Genomic DNA, 19,475 nt, shown 5'->3' with positions numbered 1-19,475 from the left:
AGCCCGGGGAGGGGGGGGGCAACGACCCAGCCGTGAGGTAACACGCGTCTCTCACCGGCTGCTTATCGGCCTCTCACCGGAACATCCCATACGCACCGCCATTCGCTGGCGGACAAGGCTGCTCTTACTCTCCGCGGTTCCCGCCTTACTGCGGAGCGCCCAACCCCGGTAACAAATGATTTCGCCCAGAGTGGGTGCGATATGGCAGTGGGACCGCCCCGCACAGCCCGATCCCGGCGGGGGCGTGCCCGCGCCTGCGCAGCTGTCCGCTCGTGTTGTTGATGTCCCGGCGGCCGTAGTCCGTCCTGGACGGTCCCCGGCGCTCGGAGCGGCTGAACTGCCCGGGCTGCCCCCACTCCGCCGGCCCCGACCCCGACTGCGGGTACCCGCAGCGCCCGAGCCCCTGGGGCGAGCGTGTAGAGGCAGCAGGCGGCTCCAGCCCATGAGGGCCTGATGGAAAACACAAAGGAAGTGGTGAGTACCGGAGCCCGGGGGAGGCGCGGCCGCGCGGCCCCGCAGAAGCCCCTTCGCCTGAGGGGGGGAGTGGCGTGGGCTGAGCCGTGGGCGGGAGCTGAGCGACCCTCGGTGCCCGTGTGTGGCGAGGCGGCCCCGCAGTTCATGGAAGGGAGCTGGAGCCACCCCCGAGTGTTGCGGGGGCGGCTCCGCGGGGCGCGCGGGATTGTGCCCGCCGTGGGCGGGGGCTCCAGGGGCAGAGCCGGTTCTGCTGCTCGCGGAGGGTCCTGGGGAACCGCGAGGGGTCTGGCCAGGGCACGTGGGGCTGGCATGCCTGCACCGCTTTGTTGCAACCTGGCTGTGCGGGGTCGGGTTTTGTCTTTCCCCCCTCTTTTCTCCTGCCTCGGAAAAAAGTTTCAGCTTCTCGAGGACGCGCTCGGGTCAGTTTCTCCCCCTGCTCCACTGTAGTGCCGGGTTTCAGCAACTTCCTCCTGCAGTTTTACTTTTAAAGTTCAGATTCCCGGCGTGCTCATGTTGAGTGCTGGAGTGTTTTGTTTAATATCAGCGCTTCGAAAGTTTTGGATTCTTTGCGGCCACTTCCTCCCTCCCGTGCCATTTTTATGACTTCTGATATAGTGCCTTCGTTCTCTTTGTAAGGAGTAGTAAACTCGTGAAACGAGTTTCAGGTTGTTGCTGGAAACGTTTGAAAGTGTAGCAATTTCTGCCCGGGGTGGCTTTGAAAATCAGACGTCCTACTACAAAGCATATGTTGATTATGGTAAAAATTCTATGTGTGAAAAAGCAATTTATTTTAAAATGTGGCTGGCAACTGTTGCAATTTTTCAAACCTAAACCTAGTCAAAACTGAAAGCTGCAGGGCAATCTCTTCTATTTTGAATTAAAATTATTTTGCAGGTTTGAGGACCTGCAGTTACTTATTTATCGTATACAACAGTTTGATTTTGACTTAAAAGAAATGGAATAAGGCTATGTGAGTCTAATCTGGAGCTTTTAATGAGAGGTAAAACAATATATTCCCTCAAGACGGCAACATAACTTGGCAGGTCAATTGTCTTTACTCATTTCTTCAGCCTAGGCATCACTTTGAAGAAGTGAGTAACGTAGGCTGTAGGAGACTATGCAGAGGGATCTTGTCTCCCAGGAATAGTTTAGGTGCTGTTCTTGAGAACATGTGGGCTTGTGCACGTGCAGAAAGACTGCAAACTGGAAGTAAGATTTCTTTTCCTTAAAGAGTGAGGTGCCTCTGGCAGCAGAGGTAACATGCAAAAAAAATTGCCTCTGGTTGGGTTTCATTTCTCTTACCTTCTAAAATTTGATTTAATTTTGCAAGGCTTTTTATATCTTCTGCAAACCACTGCTGCATTTCTTCATTTCTCAGGTAAGTTGGTACACTCTGGGCACGTGGGATCATTTGCTGAACCTGGCTCTGAGCACGTGGAATGAATTCAGGTGTTGAAGACTTGGGTTTTGGGTTGGTGGTGGTTTTGGGGTGCTTTACATTTAAGTTTGTTGTTTTATTTGGGTTTTTGTTTTGTTTGCTTGTTTTAGTGGTAACACAGTATTTAAAGTGAAATATTTGCCTCTTCCAGATACTCCTATAACGGCTTTGTAGAAACATAATGGAGTTTGTAACAGTTTTTTAGTTTTATCAGAATTCAGATATTTCACATATTAATTATCACACCCCCCCCCTCCAAAATTTCCTGCTAATGTGATATATTTTTTTATGAAAGAGTCTCCCCTCTTGTGTGAAACCCCCTGGGGAAGAGGCTATGGACAAAACCATTGGCAAACATCAGAAACTGGCTTCAGACAAAATGCTGTCATACATAGCAAATGAAGAGACAGGAAAAAACATTTCTGTAATTTTCCAGCAGAGATTTTACTTATAATAAGAGTGGAAGGCACATTTCCAGATAGAGGTGAGTTGCTTATATGAAAAAGTAAGTTTGGTTGGTTCTGATTTCCAAGAATCCCAAGATGTTTAGCTTTGGGGTTTTTTTGTTTGTTTTTAATGAAAGCTGAAAATGTGTTTAAATTGATACCATGTTTGAATTTTCTATTTTGGTCATGTTCTGAGGCACAATTAGGCTTTAGATCCACAGGGACAAGCTACTATTCTACTGTAAATTATTTTGGCCAACTTGCATTCAGAAGAGTTGTACTAAATTAGTTGTATTGTAGTGTTTCCTTAACATCCAAAGCTGAAACTAAGTTTATAGCATAAAGCATCGATGAACTTTTGAAAACAAAACCTCTGCATCAAATTTAAGTGTAACTTGGAAATACCTTTGGATCCGTTAAGGATACGTGATTAAAGCAAATCTGTCTCATGATAGACCCTTGGCTTGAAGGATGTTGTGCCCTCATTGCTGACCTTGGCCTCAGATCCCATCTGCCCATAGTTCTCTCCCATTTGGGGGGGTTGGAGCTGAATGTAGGAAGTGATGCTTTTGTTCAAGTGCTGGTGTACCTTTGCTGAGCTTACAGCTCTTGTACTCCAAGCTCCAAATTGCTGCCATTCTGAGTTAAAGCCCCAATTGCTGCCAAGCTGAATTAAAGACTGAATTCAAAAGTAACAACAACCATTTGGAGTGGTTTGAAACCTTTCTGTGGCTGTTTTGGATTATCCTCCTGTGGCCAGCTGCACTTACCTGGGAGCAAGAGGTTTGGTTACATAATAATTTTCTTGTAAGTTTTTACCTTCAAAACTCTTTTGCATGAATTTTGCCAATGCTTGAGTGTAGTCTTCATCAAGATACTAAAGCCATTTTGTGAGTAAGTGTTTGATTTCTAAGTAACATGAAATAGTTTTTGGTTTTGCCATGGATTGGTCACCCTTTGTGCCCATTTTTTTGTGTTGTAAGGCTAGATACTACACTCAAAGAATGTATGATATAATGTGTTGATCAAATTCAATGTGTATATATATATATGTGTGTGTGTGTGTGTGTGCATATAAAAATGTATGTTGAGAGTGAGAAAGTGGTTATTTTCTTATTTGTTTAGAGTTGCCTTCCTGCTCTCAGGGAAACCAGTTTCCTTAACTATATTATTTTTCATACCACTTGCCTTATGTAATGCTTAATTAAGAGTATTTCTTAAAAATACTCTGTCAAGTATTCACAGGGAGGAGGGGAAGAACAAGAAAATGGGAAGTTGGGCAGAATAAGAAAGCAGTTCTTAAGGGTTCCTTTCTCCACCCATCCCTTCAATAAAGTATGCAAGAAGCCCCCCGAGCAAGTAGTACAGGATGATTTGCCAGAGCTACATTTCACACTGCTCTGACTGAAAACCTCTGATGAGGACCCAGTAATCTTATTAGGAAAATAAGCCTTAGCCAGAATGCCTGAAAGTTTGTCTTGTTCTTTTGTTTGTGTATTACTTTTGCTTAATGTACAGAGAGACTCTGTTAGTGGAGTAGTTGCTCAAGCTGCTGTTCTTTTGGCATTAGCCAGATGCAACGTTCTGTTTTATAGCAAGCCAGGTTCCTGCTCCAAGCAGTTTCTGTGGATAGAGAGGAGGCTGTTCCCAGTTTTGTTAGAAATTGAACACTGATAGGGCTACGTTTTGAGCAAAAGCCAATCTCCTCAGCATGAATTTTGGTGCTAGGTCCAGCTTTTAAGAGTAGGAAACTGGTTTGATATTAATCTGAGGGTTGGGGGTTTTTTTGCACACCTGTTTTTGAATCCAAGGCTCTGGAGCTGCTGTGGGGAAATGCTGGTTCAGACAGACAAGGTGTTGCTGTCCCCTGTGGAGCCTAAAAGGACTCATCAAGAATTGTTTGTCCTTCAAATGCCTAGAAATGACTTAGAACATTGCTTGTTCCATCACCTCACCAGGGATGAGATGAGACTCTTTGACCTGTCATTTCATGGGTTCTCCTTTTGCCTTTTCCAAAGATAGGTGGGGTAACAACAAAGGAACAGAGGATGTATTCATAAGGTGTAGATAGTTCCAATTTCCTGGTATCACTTATGAAGCTCACCATAATGTATTAGAGGCCACCAGCACTTCAGGAACTGTTGATGAGGTGTTTGAGAGCTTCTGGAAAAAGACTGAGGTCCAAGAAAATCAGAAAGTGGGAATTTTTGTCCTTAATTTTCAAAAGAAAAAAGTGGAACCAGTTAGCAAGAACTCAGCAGGAATTGCAACCTGCTGCTGTACCAAAGCCTCTGCTTCATCTTGTTTATAGTTCTTTTTGAGGTATATATTGTCCTTTTTGTCAGGATGTTTGAGCTTTGAATTCAGAGCAATGCTCCAACTTTTTTCACTTCCAGATGTTAGAGCCCATTTTCTTTTGCTCTTCTGAATTCTGCAGGAAGGGTTGTCGAAGCTTCCTCAAGTTCATTTATTTCTACAAATGCTGTGCTTCAACATGGGTTAAAAAGAACCTCTGTGGTATCTATTATCAAAATAGAAGTGCTTTTGAGTACATTCGAGAACATTTTGAATAGTTTCCCCTACTGCAATCCAGGTAATAACTACAAGTTAACATTAAGAATGTCCTGCATAAATTATCTAGCAAATGTGGTCATCTTCTGGCAAAAGCTGGGATACAAATGTTTTTATAAAAGCTTCAGTATTATTTTAAAATTACAAGCAAAGCTGCTGATTTGAATTGCAGATTTGATATTTAGAGATTTTGAGTTGGAACAATTTAGCTGAATATTAAGTAAATGGAAAGGTGATACATGAGATTTGACAGTGTAGTTAAAATCAAAAAATTGATGATTGCTACTTTTGAAATGGTATAATGCTGAAGAATGAGTTTTCCTAAAGTCGAGCGCCCAACTTTCCATTTACAAAGAGAAACTGTTTCCTTCCCATCTGTGGATATTTTGGCAAAGAGAATTCAGCAGTAATATTGAGGTTCTAAATGGAAGTGATGCAAAAGAGCAACAGAAAGAGCCAGGTGCAATGTTGTGGTGGTCACCTTGCCCTGTGCTTCAGCTTCTGGTTCTTCACCTTGCCTCCAGCTTCCTGGTTTTTCATTCACTTCTCTAGCAGTGGGAGCAGAGCTGGCATGGGGAGTTGGTGGGATGGGGAGTGGGCTGCACTTCAATTCCTTCTGAGCCGCAGCAGCATTTCACACCTCTGCCAGCAGACCACTGAGCAAAGTTACCACCCTATAGGGCTAGGTTCTCAAGTCTGGAGTGGGAAGGGAATATCCTGAGACTGGCTTGTGCTGCAGCCTCCATAAGACAGCTGAAGACATCGAATCACACCTTGGTATGGGATGAGATGCTAATCTCTTAGTGAAATCAGACCAGCTGACTTAAAGAGGATGAGGGCATGAAGAGGGAGATCTTTCTCTGGGCTCTGAAACACCACGAGTATCTGTCTATAAAACCCTCTGTGCATCATAGTGCTCTTAGTAGTACTGCTGGGAATGGTTCATATGGAATAACACTTTATATCTTAGCAGAGACTGTGGTCAAAAGAACTGAAATACTGTGAGAAATTAAGGAGCTCCTGAAATCTTGAGGAAGATGACTAGTTTTCATTTTCTGCTCTGAAAATTCCTGACAATGTTGGCAGGACACTGTATCCATGGCAACGTTGTGCTCAGCTTCTGCCTTAAGCTACACACATGAGCACACACAAACAAGTCACTGGTTGTGAATGCTGGTGGCCGATTGTACAGGTGACACAGGATAGGTGACACTGCTGCCAGCACGTGTCAGGGCTGGGCTATGTCTACCATGGCTCAGTGTTTCCTCTAACAATCCCACAGGCACTCTGATTGCTGGTTTCAGTGCCTTGACAAAGTTGTCAGGTTATGCTGTATCCTAAATTTGATTTAATACAATTTTAATTTTTTTTTTTTGGCTGAGGAGTATATTCATAATTAACATTACATTGACTTATGTTGGTTTTTTGTTTCAGAACTACCGTAAGTGTGTTAAAAGTGTTTGCCTTGTTGCATAACCTTTTGTACTTACTGGTTTTTTGAGGAATATTTTTTTTTTAATAATTGCATGCTAGGGTTGGGTCAGTTTGGAAATCAGTTTTCTCTTGTATCTATTAGGAAATTCTTCCTCAATAGGATTTATTTAGATTGAAAAGGAGAATATAATATAATAAAGGGATAGCATGGCAGAAAACTGCTTGAATGAGATCTAACCATAAACATGTTCAGGCATACACTCTAGGACAGGGATTTGGGCAGTTGTGACAAAATCTTGAAGCTATGAATCCAAATGCAATTTAAGAAGGAAAAGCCCAATCTTTTTTTTTTTTTTTTTTTTTTTTTTTTTTTTTTTTTTTTTGTCTGCACTGACTTTTAAATAAATTGAGCTCTTGGAAAAGGAAGTCCAGCCAGAGGCTTTCTTAATTTTTCTTCCGTTTTCTGGTCTGTACTTCATTCCCCTCACTTGTGCTTTTATTGTAAAATTTCTTAGTTTTCTCTTTATTTGTTATTTCCTCTCAAACTTATTAGATACTGTTTAAGATTATGGGAATAATATGAAACAAATTTTTTTTTAGCTTAACGAGGGCAGCTCTCATGGGAGTAGCTTTGTTTCAATAGAGCTGTGTAAGATACTGATAAACGGAAAATTGTCACTGTATCAAAATGCATGTGGTGGATGTGCCTTAGAAAAAGTACATCAGTTAATCTCTTGCTTCTTTAATATCTTTGCTAGAAATTGCTTAACTGTCAGGCCTTCTTCAAAATTGTGTGGTTTTATCCTACTTCAGACTTTTTGATTATAGAAAAACAATTATATAACAAGTGTTTTGTATATGGTAGTGGCAAATTAGTCACCTTTCTCTCTTTCAGCATTTGTACAAACCCTATTGCCATAGTAACTGAGCTGTTATAATGGTTAATGTATTAATCCTCAGAACAGCCCTGTGAGCTAGAGAGGTGCTCCTGGTTCACGTGGGAGTCACAGACTCATAGGGGCGCTGAGTGATTTATGGATAACCCCACAAGCCAATGAGAGCACAGAGCCTCTCATTCCTGTTCCTGTAGTATAAGTGCCCTCTTGATTGAACTGTCTTTTCTCTGCCCAGCTTTCTCAAATGAATGAATTTTAGTGAAATTGGCTGCAGCCATCTGGAACGTGTTTATTTGCATATAAGATCCATGTGGCTGTCAGTGTTCAGCACCTCAGTCTTAATGAACTCTGAAAAATACTAAGGAAATTAAATGTATGGATGTCTCCTATGTATTCTCAGTGGATCATGATAGATTTTTTTCTTCCTGTTCATCACAACACCAAAAACTGGCCGTTTTTGGTCATAACAATGCTCATGTAATTGGCAATACATGGCTTATATCTGTGCTGATACAGCAGTGCCTTAAAATGCCTGCTTTTGAAGACTGACCTGTGAAACTTCTTAAGGTTGACTTGGAAATCTTTGCATTCAGAACATTCTGCTATTCTTTGGTGGTTTTTTTTTGGTTTTTTTTTTTGGTTATTTTTAATTTTTAGATAGAACGTAGTTCCCGAGTGGAAAGGAAACGCCGAGACTCGTTCGGGATGTTTGACGGTTATGATAGTTGTAGTGAGGACACCAGCAGCAGCTCCAGCTCAGATGAAAGTGAGGAGGAGGTTGCTCCTTTGCCATCCAGTCTCCCAATTATCAAGAACAATGGGCAAATCTATACTTATCCAGATGGCAAATCTGGCATGGGTAAGTATGTGCTGTGTGAGTACAAGGAATTGGATATTGATGGGTTTTAACCTGTGCTGGGTTTTGGGGGTCCCATCCCAAAGGTTAGTTGCAACTGAAAAGGGACCAAAGCAGCTAAAGGTTGGGGTTGGTTGGTTTTGGGAGAGGGAATTGTTTGGGTTCTGTTAAACTGATATAAGAGAGGTTTTGAATCCTGCTGACAGGGAAGAAATAGTTTGGGAACATCTGCTCTCTTGTCAAATGTGTTGTCTCTGCACATGGATGTGTGTTCTCACGTGCAACGGTTTTATTCTTGGAGCTTTGAGCTCAATGTCAGTGTGTTCTATCTATGCCAAGGCATACCTTCTCTCTGCCCTTTATGTTACATATACAGTATGTTTAAATATATTTCTTCCTATACTAGGGAAACTTCATTGCTGCTACTGTATAAAACCTGTTAGTGTGTACCTGTTCATTCCTCCTTAGCTGTGAGCTGGAGGATACTAGGAAAATAAATTTAAAAGGGAAAATTTCTTTTGTTATCAGGGAAAAAAATATTTTATGTGAAATCCTAGTGATTAGTGTAGAGCTCTCTCTGGGCAGAATTTGGGTATTGTCTCACTGGCATAATTGCTCTCTGAGTCTTACTCATCGTGGAGTACAATGTTGGTGATGCTGTCCACCTCTGAAACATGACTCTGACCAGAAAAAAACATTGGTGGGCTGGGGTACTTTGGATATACTAATTTATGAATCAAACTAGAGATCTGGTTTTATTTCAGGTAGGAAGTATTCAATATTTAGAGGAAATCAAGATTGGCAGGCCCAGATTCAAAGCAGTTGCTTCCTTGAGAACGGTGAAAAATCAAAAATCGCCTTGAGTTGATTTAGCTGGGTCATTCACTTTCACTGGGGGTGAAATTAATAGCGAGCAGAAAGACATACGGTTTCACCAGTGAACTTGAGGTTCTTGGTGTTTCACTGATACTAGTGGTGGTCTTTTAAATTTTTTTTCCACTGCAATTTTCTTTGGGGTCAATCCCTCAGACACTGATGGTACCACCTCCAGGACCTCAGTTCTGTCCTCTTTGTTCTGAATTTTTACTGCATTTTCAACTACGTTCTTAACATTTTGGGGTTATTTTTCTCTCCTCTGATTAGCTACATGTGAGATGTGTGGGATGGTTGGTGTCCGGGACGCTTTTTACTCTAAAACCAAGCGCTTCTGCAGTGTGTCATGCTCCAGAAGCTACTCCTCCAACTCCAAGAAGGCCAGCATTCTGGCCAGGCTTCAGGTAGCGGTACAGACACCATTTTCTTTACATCCTTTTTGTTGTCCGTGGTGGTGAAATTGGGTATTTGTACAGATGGCTGCATGTTTTAAGATCAGTTTCTTGGGTTTGAGGGTTTTCTTTATAGAGTTGCAAAATAGGTATATGTCCGTTGGCTTAAAATATTAGTCAAATAATCATCCAGGTGTGTTTGTAGTATTCAAGAGAAGACAGAGAAATGTCAATAAATATCATTATGCCCTGTCTCAATTTCATTGCAACAAATGCCAAGAAATTGCATTGCTGTGAGTTAGATTAAAAATTCTTTATTTTGACCTGCTTTTAAGGGTTATCTTTTTTTCAGGTAAACAACAGTGGATCTGTAATGTCTTTTCAAGTTGGGATAGTAGTACAAAAGTCATCTTTTGGACACTCCTTACTACTGGTTTTTATATTTATTCTATAATACATGTAGTTGTGTGATAATTAATCTCTGTATTTCTAATTTTAATTTAAGTCTGCCAAAGATAGCTGCAGACCTGTGAAAATTTCCTGATGGTGTTTGGAAAAATGGTATTTACTTGGGCTGGGTTTGTTTTTTTTGGTTTTTTTTTGTTGTTGTTTGTTTGTTTTTGTTTTTTTTTTTGTTTTTTTTTTTTTTTTTTTGTTTGTTTTTTTTTTTTTTGTTTTTTTTTTTTTTGTTTTTTTTAGGGTAAGCCTCCAACAAAGAAGGCTAAAGTTCTACAAAAACAGCCCTTAGTGGCTAAATTAGCAGCTTATGCCCAGTACCAAGCAACTTTACAAAACCAGGCAAAGACAAAAGCAGGTAACAGCACATAAATGGAGCTGAGACAAAAACACTGCAAGATTTGTGCTTCATTAACGGCTTCCTAACTAAAATAACTTTTCCTTAGCAGCTGTTCCTGTGGAAGGTTTCAGCTGGGGTAGCTACATCAATAGTAATAGCTTTACAGCAGCTCCTGTTACCTGCTTTAAACACGTGAGTATTTCTCAGTTTGTGTGTTCCTTCTCTGTGTGTGTGAGTGAATCCATGGAAGTTCTTGAATTCATTTTTCCAAATATTTTTCATGATCTGTGAAATATAACTTGATTATGACTACTTTTTAGAAAAAATTCTCTCCTTTAAAACCATTCTGAACACTATCAGTTACTTTCATCATATATACACTCTCATAAACAAAAAGGAAGGCTCTTACTTACTTGAGAATTGTTTTTTCTTTTGTTCAAGTCACAAAATGGTCCCATGTACTGCAGAGTAATGAACCAACTAAGTCAAGCTGTACTGAAAACAGTTACAAAAGGCTTTTTAGAGTAAGTCAGGCTTGTTCCATTGTGTTGGACTGATCTTTTTGTTACATACTTAGATTTGGGGTTTTCTTTCTTAATTTTTAGTCAGATTCTCCCTGTCAGTCTTGCTTCCAGGTAGTCTAGTATGGGGGAAAATGAAGGCTGTTTAGAAATCTGAAATTCAAAATTAATTTTCTTTGGTTTAGAGTTTTAAAAGCTTCAGATGTAAAGACATTCTTTAATGACTGAGGAGATTAGGGGTTGGGGAAAATATTTAGTATCATCTGTCTTTAATGTGTTTATGAAATTCCAGTAATTAGATATTAGACTGACAATTAAAATATTGTCAGTACTTTCTGTCTCTAACACCTTCTGTCAAAGCTTTTACTTATCTCAGCATATTTTTTAATTTGAGGAGTTGAAGTGTTCTGTATTACAAAATTTTTGTTTTGCTGGAAATTATGTACTGAAAGTTGTAACCAAAACATTTTGCCTCATGGAAGTTGTCCATGAGACAGAAGAGACACATTTTCTCTCCCGCTCAGGAATTTCTGCCGAGCCCTCTCAGCTCATAAACCAGTGGGAGTTGAGGGCTCCTGGCAGTTGGCACTTTGTGAATAGTACCTTTTATGTTTAGAGGCCTCAGCTACTGCCCAAAACAGAGCATTGCATTAGGAGGACTTGGGGAATTTGTATCAAATTCCACATGCTCGATTCAGCATGTTTGCACTTTGCTTTCACAGCTGTGTACATGTAATAAGTGATTTCATAAATTCATATCAAAAAGTGTAGTTTGATAACACAGGCTGTGCTATTGTATCTACAAATGTCTCAGGATGGGTGGCATCCTTTATTAGAGACAGCTACAATTGTCAGGTCACTTGTAAATTATGCTCCAACATAACATTTTATTAAAAGGAGTTGTATCTTCCTTTCTCACTGCTTCATTCATTCAACTGCGCAGTGCCCTAATAATGTGAACCAACACTACATTCATGGTCACATTGTACCTTGAAAATTTTCACAAGAAAATGGCAATAGTGCTACGAAGTAGCCTGAAAGTTGTTTCTTTTCTGTGCTCATTTTCCTTTTTCATACAAGTAAAATGCAAATCCTACAGTTTTCTTTAGAGATTTCTACTTCTTTGGTGGATATGAGTTAATGTTATAAGGGTATGATTTGCATATAACTTTACTGTAATTATTTCTTTGAAAATTACATTATTTAAACCAGTCAGAATCTGAAAAACACATCAGTGCTCTTTTGTTAGATCCTTCTTTCTCCCACTCCACTGATAATTAAACTATTCTTTTTGCCATTCTGGAAAGATTGCTGTTTTCTGTGCACTGTATTGCTTTGATTTGTAAAAGTTTGTATTAGTTGATGTTTGTTCACCATCCATGTTATGGATTTCATGCACCTCTATGTGTGTGATGGAATATGTAAGCTTATTCTGTTCAACACCAAAGTTTTGAATTGACAGTAAAATCATGACATATCTGCCCTTAAATTCATTATTCAACTAAATATATTGAATTTATTTGTTTTACTGGTATATCTGTATGGGTATTTGATAGGGAACATTAGGATCAGTATTAAAGAAAATTTAAGGGAATTATGAGATGTGAGACTTGGCTTTTTAATTATTTTTTCTAATAACCTGGCATACTTCAGTATCTCAGGTCTGATGTACATTTCACACAACAGTTTTTCTGGTTTTGTTTTCTTCCTGGGAAGTTATTTCTTCTTCAGTTTAAACCAGTTACATTTTAGAACTAAAGTGTCTAAATCTCGGGAAGTTCTCTCTCTTTCTCTTTATGATAAGAATTAATTTCAAATTTTTTTGGTGTGCTTTTTATGCTTCCATGTTACCTGTATTCCAGACTTGAGTGTTGAGTTACACTAATGTAATTCAGTAGCAAGAGTGGCCATGCCCATGACTTGAACATTTAGTAAACTGAAGTAGGGAACTACTTTGATTTATGTCCTACAGGAAGCCCTTGACAGTGCCAGAGTTCCCATTTGTTCACCTTGCAGCCTTTTTTTCTATTATTATTTTGTCAAATTGCATTAAACAGGTACACAGCAGTAGCTGCTGCAAGGAAAAAAGCTCAATTTAATGGTTTTAATGTTGAGTTATAGCTTAGTCATATACAGTGAGCTCATTGCTGACCTGCATTTCACTTTTTCTCCTCTAAACACTTTTTACTCTTTTCTGTAGTTGCTTTTATTAGTTCAAACCATTCCTACAACTGAAAGAAAATTACAGTGGTTTGAGTTGTTTTTCAGTACTACATACTGGACAATTTTATGCACAATTAAGATCAATTATTTATTTTTACTCTGTTGCTAGTGAGAGGCACATTTCCTGAAGTTCTTTATTTCAGCTGAATTTTATTCTGAGCTGAAGTATTTTCATTATATTGATTTCTTGTGGTTTTAAACTACATCCAGTGATTTAAGGGAGCATTTCCAGGATGCTACACTGGGTGGCAGTGCTCTGTTTTGAAGGTTTTTGTTTAAGCCTTTTTGCACGTTTTCTCTTCTGGCATTACCTGTTGTTGGGGCACTGCTCACACATGAGGTTTCAGCACTCCATACAATTCAGGAATTGGTAGCATCACTGATGGAATTGGTAGCATGACCATCAGGATTTGCCATTAAAATCCTGATCTAATTTAGTGTCTGGAATCATGTCAGTGTTGATGCCATCCAAAACCTTTAGAAATCACTTACTTAAGCCATGTGAGCTCTTTGTGCAGGTGTGTATGTGGGAATACTTGGCCTTTAGGTGCTCCTGTCAAACAGGCCCTTCCTGACTGCACCTTACCTTGCAGAGAAGGCCCTTGGTGCTCACAGATAGACTCCTCCCAGGTCATGTCCCGGAGCAGGAAGCCAGGAACCAGCTCTTCCTTGTTTGAGAGTGATGTGAAGTGGATCTTTTCATCATGAGTTTGAAAGGTAAATTTGTTCTTATCTGTAAATGATGGTTCTGCTAGTTCATACTATGCCAATCCAGACTGTAGTCACCTTCTAGCCAGCAGATAAGTAAGACCTAACACTTCTCTAGTGCGTTTTGAATTTTTAAAAGTACTCTTCAAACACTGATTGATTAATCAGATGAGGCAGAGGAGAGATGAAGGAACATGGCTGTCACAGCCCTGGTTTATCCAAGTCTTCCTGCTTCAAGAATATCCCTAATGAGTGAAGGAGATTAAGATGGTGGAGTGTAGCAGGTGTGCTGTAAACCATCCTTAGGACAGTACCATTGTCTGACATTTCAGCAGTGATGCTACACAGGATGGCTCCCTTCTTGAAAGGTGAGCCATGTGGATTGGTGTAGGAGAACTAGCAGAACCAATGTTTTCACAGACAAGGACAAATTTAACTTTCTGCTATTTCCGTCTATACCAATCCATGCTCTAGAAATGAAGTTTCTGTTATAGGTTGAAGTCAGGAGAAGTGTTTTGATATACTATTCTCTGTGAATCAACTGAATAGATGAGCAGGCAGTAAAATGTACTTCAATTGAGTGTGGCTGGATTATGAAATTATTCAGCGCTGTTATTTTTGATTGTTTGGCCTCATCTGTATCACTATACAGGCAACAAGATTTGCTAAAATATGCAGTTTGAAAAGTTTATTTCCCCAATTCAATACAAAAGCCTACACATGTCATTTTAGAGAGGGTAGTGAGCATGGGATGGGATTTAAGTTGTATATGCATGTTTTGTGTGTGAAAATAAGCCATCATCTTTTCAGTTGGAATTTTCTCTGGCTGCTAGTTGGCAGAAGAGAGCTCTGTTGTTTAGACTGGTGTAGATGGGACATAGCAGAATATGAAGAAACCAGGCTTCAAGAATAAAAACTGGCATACTTACATTTCCTTTAAGAGTTAAAACTTGTTTTAAGTTTTGTAAAACTCAAATACTTCAACTAGTGAAGGCTTTCCTTTTTAAGGTAAATTCAGCTTTAGCTGATTGCCAGCGAAATTCCAATATTGTAATTTCCAGTCATTCAGGATTAACCCAGATTTCTTCACTTGTAGCTCTCAGCAAAAATTCTGTGCAGTTGGAGGCTATTCCAATTGAGTGGTTCAGTTCTCTGGGTTTGCAAAGAGCTTTGTAAATGAGACACAGTGCAGAATCAGGGGATCCCTTCTTCAGTTGTCCCAGTGATAGCTGGTTAATCTCTGAACTGATAAGAATTTATTTTTTTTCAGAATTGATGTGACTGTTATTATAAAACACCCAAAATATGAATCTCTCTCTCCTGGGTAGTCTCAAGTTTAATGCAGACTGAGAAATTTTCTAGCTTGTTACCAATATAACTTCAGTTGTGTTAGGGTTAGAATTTAGAATTTCGGTTTAGCACTGTGTGTTTCTGATATCTACAATACCATCTTTGACTGACATTTCATGATTCTCTGTTCAACAAAATGTTCTTCTGGAGATAGCAAACTAAATATAATTTCTATCACCAGCTTCGGCAAACCATTACAAGTTCATCAGGTGGATATTCCTTCTTGTTCCTAACATATTCCTCACATGGGACAGTGTGAGGGATATTGTTGTGCCTTTCCTTCTGGGTATTCATTAAAAACGTGCTACTCAGAGCCTTCTGTTCTTTTTGCCTGTTCCATGGAGTGATCACTTGCAGGTGATGTGAAAGCCTGTTCCTCTGAGAGAATGTGAACCACTGGGTGATAAACCCCACCATAATAAATCATCAGAATAGATTAAATAAATAATTTTTAGGCATTCTTCCAGCAGCATGTCTGACTTGCAGAATGTAAAGGTTTTGATGTCTGTGCTACAGGTACCATGATTTTCTTGCAAGTAGAATTGCATAGCGGTTTCCACCATTCTTACTAACATTGGTAGTTTCTTCCTAATTGAAACATCATAGAATAAAACTGACCTTTGAGAATGTACAATCTGTGCTTGTGCTTAACTGCTATTTAAACTTGGAATGCTATAGTTTTTTTTCAGTAAATACACAGGAATAATTGGATACAATTACAGTATTACACATAGTACACATCAAATCAAACCAAAGTAAGTTCTCATAGAAACAGTGGTTTCTAACCATATGTTTGTTATATGTATAGTGAATGTTTTGTCTCTTAAGTTGCTTGTAGAACACTGAGATAACAAAAAATTAGTATTTTCACATGGTGAGCTGGGGACTTTTTAATCCCAACCTTGACAGGCACCCATGGGGACTTGCTGGGGTGATATTGCAGAAGGAGTGCGAGTGGAGGTTCCAAACACAGACTGCAGCCTACCTACCAAAGTCTTCTGGATAGCTGGAATTGTAAAATTAGCAGGTAAATGTATTTTAGTTGAAATTAAAATAATCAAAATAACTGTGTGTGAAGGAATCAAATACTTTAATCTGATCACCTGGTGATAGTAATGCTGACACTGGTCAGGTTGGCAGAGCTGTGTCTGTAGGCTACACATTGTAGTGCTGTCACTGTTCTACACTGGCTGCTGTAATGCTTGAGAATGTCTGTCCTTGGTTTTGTTTTTTTAATACTGCCTCAGTGCAGTAAGAACAGTGCAGGGCAGATAGGAGATTGTATAAGAGCTGTCAAGAAGCCTCATACGAATCACTTTTTCTTGGTAAAAAGTTAGAGATTCAAGGTCACTGATCTAAGATATGAAAAAGCAGATATTGTGCATAATTAATTTTATCCTCTTATGTACAACTTCTAAAGGTTTATATTTCAATAACTTTAATTTTATTTAAATTGACTTACATGATAATACATGCACATTTATCAAAGTAATCCATTCTGTGCATTAATAGCATCCAGAAATGTGCCTTAAAAAACCCTTGCTATTAAAAATTGCATTTAGAAAACCAGTGTAATGTTCAAGAAATATTCATACATATTTTATAATCGTGTTTCATTCTTGTATCTTTCAAAACGCTTTTTTTCAGGCTACAATGCTCTGCTGAGATATGAAGGCTTTGAAAATGATTCAAGTCTTGACTTCTGGTGTAACATTTGTGGGTCTGACATCCACCCAGTTGGTTGGTGTGCAACCAGTGGGAAGCCCTTAGTTCCTCCTCAAAGTATGTAAATAGTAGACTTACTGTCTGATTTCAAAGTCTCTTTATTAAACTAAATTTGCTCATGGTCCAGATATCAAAGTAATCTTTTACCGTAACAATTGTTTCAGCAGTGATGAATTGATAATTTTAACTTTTGGAAAAATAAGAGCTTGACTGATGCTGAAAGTGTTTCTTGGAGTAGCCCATCTGATGGAACTCATAACTTTTAAGATTGGGGTAGCAGCAGTTGGCTAATCAGTGATGGGAAAGTGCACTAATTTTATTTATACTTTGTTATTAAATTCTTTATCCTGGCCTATAAACTTAGTCTTGGGTAGCACTCATTCTCTAAAGAGGCTTTTTTTCATTATTGTCATCTAGGCATTTTAATAGTCATCTGGGATATCTTCTTTACATATTCCAGGCTGTATTATCGTCTCAGATTAAATTCAGGCACAATTAAAAATCAGTGGCTTATTTTTCCCCTTCATTTGCAACAGCCGTCCAACACAAATACACAAACTGGAAAGCTTTTCTTGTGAAACGACTTACTGGTGCCAAAACACTTCCTCCTGACTTTTCTCAGAAGGTAAGGCCAATGCAATATCAATGGTGTTCTGTAAAGAATACTGCAGCAGTGTGAAGAACTGAAATATTTTATAGTGGCACTTCAGCTTCTCTTGCAATGAGGGAGATACAGTAGTTTCTTCCCTTAAATGCAGTTTTTCTTGGAGTCCTTTCTCCACTTATGTCCATGATTGTCAGTATGTATTTGGAAAACTGCTCTAGAATGAATAGCTTGCTATAAAAACTAGTTAGTCAATTTTAAAGTACCCCATTTAAAAAATCCACAGAAAACCCAGAAGAGTTCGTTAGTTGTCCTGTGATATATAAGAGAAATGAAAACTGATTTTTCTGATTGAGGAATGACTTTTATCATGTATTATTTCAACAAATTGAACAGAATATGTTAATATACCATGGATGTAAAAGGAATAAAGATCACACTTAAATCTTAGTATTTATTTCCTGCTCTGGACTAGGTTTCTTTCTGTCTTAGTCGTGTCTTCAGGTGTGACAGGTACCGTACAGTGTGCTGTAAGTTTACTCACCAATATCGTGAGATGATGGTGCATATAGTTCTTAGTAGAAATATGAGACTTAATTTGTTGTTTCACACTGCATGTAATGTTTAAAAACAACCAAAAAGCTTTCTGCAGTTGTTATTTTTTTTTAAAGTTGGCTCAGTTAGAAGACAAATTATATTGGCAAGATCTCAGTCCTTTGGGGATGAAAATGGCAAGTGACAGATACTGATTTTTAAATACAGTCTATTTTCACAAAGCAGATTAACTTGTTTCTTTTCTTTTGTGTATTTTGAATCAATACTTCTGTAGATGTTCAGCTTTGATTATGTTGAAGGTTTATGTTCCATGCCTTAAAATGACTTATTTTAATCCTGTTTTTAAAATGCTGTATTTTGAGTGGATGACAAAGCAAGAACAAAAAATCTTGAGGTTTTAATTGTTAAAGTTGTTTCTCAAGGTAACTTCACCCATTGTTAACAGCTGAGCAAACTTTCATTTTGTCAGTGGAAAATTCCTTGAACTTATGTGAGAATTGTATCTCCTCTTAAGGAATGACCTTGAAACAATTAAAGCATTGTAGGATCTATTTTTAGTTTTCTGAAACATTTTGTTACAATTAAATAACATACAATTAAATAGAAGAGAAATAATTTGTGTTGTAATTTCTCCAGGTTGATTAAGAAGTTCAATTAAATGACAAGTGCATCAATACTGTGCTTTAATAGATGGGTGATGGAAAACCAGAGGATATTCTTACAGAATATGTGTTCTGTGTTGCTTCGAGGTATCTGAGAGTATGCAGTACCCATTCAAAACTTCCATGAGGGTAGAAGTAGTGGACAAGACACACCTCTGCCGGACAAGGGTGGCGGTGGTAGAAAGTGTCATTGGGGGCCGCCTGAGGTTAGTGTATGAAGAGAGTGAGGACAAAACTGATGACTTCTGGTGCCATATGTACAGCCCACTCATTCATCATATTGGCTGGTCTCGAAGTATAGGACACAGGTTCAAAAGATCTGGTAAGTTTGGTCTGAATTAGAGGTGTTTTGTGGGCAGAGTTGGCTTAAGCAGTTCTCTTGCTTTATAGAATTAATCTAACTTGAATAATGGTATTTTAAAACATTATGTAATGTGGCCCAGAGGTTTTACCCATTCTATTACACTCAGGAATTTCAGTTAAAATTATAATTAACATATTATACAGAAGTGGAAAAGGCACAATAACCTTTAGGTTGATTTTTAGTGTTTAGGACATTCAATGATAAACAGAGTTCAGCAAACTGTTGGCAGAAAAACCTTTAAATGCCCAATTCAAGCTTGGTAAACTTCACTTTTCATGCTGATAACTGGAATTACAGCTCTGCTCCACAAACTCCTAGTTTCTTCTCATCTAGCTCCTTTTTTTGTACAATACAATGTGGACACGTATCCTTGTAGATACAGAATTCCTCTTTACTTGCAAGTATAAAGACTGTCCTTTATATTGCAGTATTTATGTGCTTTAGAGGGCATTAGGGAATGGACTGGGAAAGTGAAATGAGAGTTTGATAGAAGGGACACAATTAAGTCCTTTGCTACCTAAAATACAAAAGCAATTGTAAATTGAAATAGTTAAGGTTTCTAAACAACAACAACAGCAAAAAGTCTG

At 38.8% G+C, this 19,475-nt stretch overlaps 1 protein-coding gene across 17 annotated transcripts in view; it reads left to right on the top strand.

Annotated features, from left to right (window-relative positions):
- The first annotated feature begins 146 nt into the window (after positions 1-146).
- MBTD1 (mbt domain containing 1) overlaps positions 147-19,475 on the top strand; it is a 35,535-nt gene continuing 16,206 nt past the window's right edge. The window contains exons 1-13 of one of the 17 annotated variants that reach the window (XM_058422901.1): positions 279-474; positions 1,853-1,923; positions 2,208-2,396; positions 4,796-4,951; positions 7,917-8,118; positions 8,880-8,954; positions 9,259-9,398; positions 10,080-10,194; positions 10,283-10,368; positions 15,888-16,005; positions 16,626-16,760; positions 17,240-17,328; positions 18,612-18,846. In XM_058422901.1, the coding sequence (XP_058278884.1) occupies positions 7,965-8,118; positions 8,880-8,954; positions 9,259-9,398; positions 10,080-10,194; positions 10,283-10,368; positions 15,888-16,005; positions 16,626-16,760; positions 17,240-17,328; positions 18,612-18,846 (1,147 nt within the window). In that variant the 5' untranslated portion in view covers positions 279-474; positions 1,853-1,923; positions 2,208-2,396; positions 4,796-4,951; positions 7,917-7,964. Of the gene's footprint in view, positions 169-278; positions 475-869; positions 894-1,804; positions 1,924-2,207; positions 2,397-4,795; positions 4,952-7,916; positions 8,119-8,879; positions 8,955-9,258; positions 9,399-10,079; positions 10,195-10,282; positions 10,369-15,887; positions 16,006-16,625; positions 16,761-17,239; positions 17,329-18,611; positions 18,847-19,475 lie in introns of those variants that run through there. The other 16 variants (XM_040081552.2, XM_040081558.1, XM_040081551.2 and 13 more) reach the window with 16 other exon arrangements.

This window comes from Hirundo rustica, chromosome 18 (assembly GCF_015227805.2).
Source record: "Hirundo rustica isolate bHirRus1 chromosome 18, bHirRus1.pri.v3, whole genome shotgun sequence".
Classification (NCBI taxonomy): Eukaryota; Metazoa; Chordata; class Aves; order Passeriformes; family Hirundinidae; genus Hirundo; species Hirundo rustica.
Note: the sequence above shows the minus strand (reverse complement) of the source record. Positions and strands in the feature narration are given on the sequence as shown.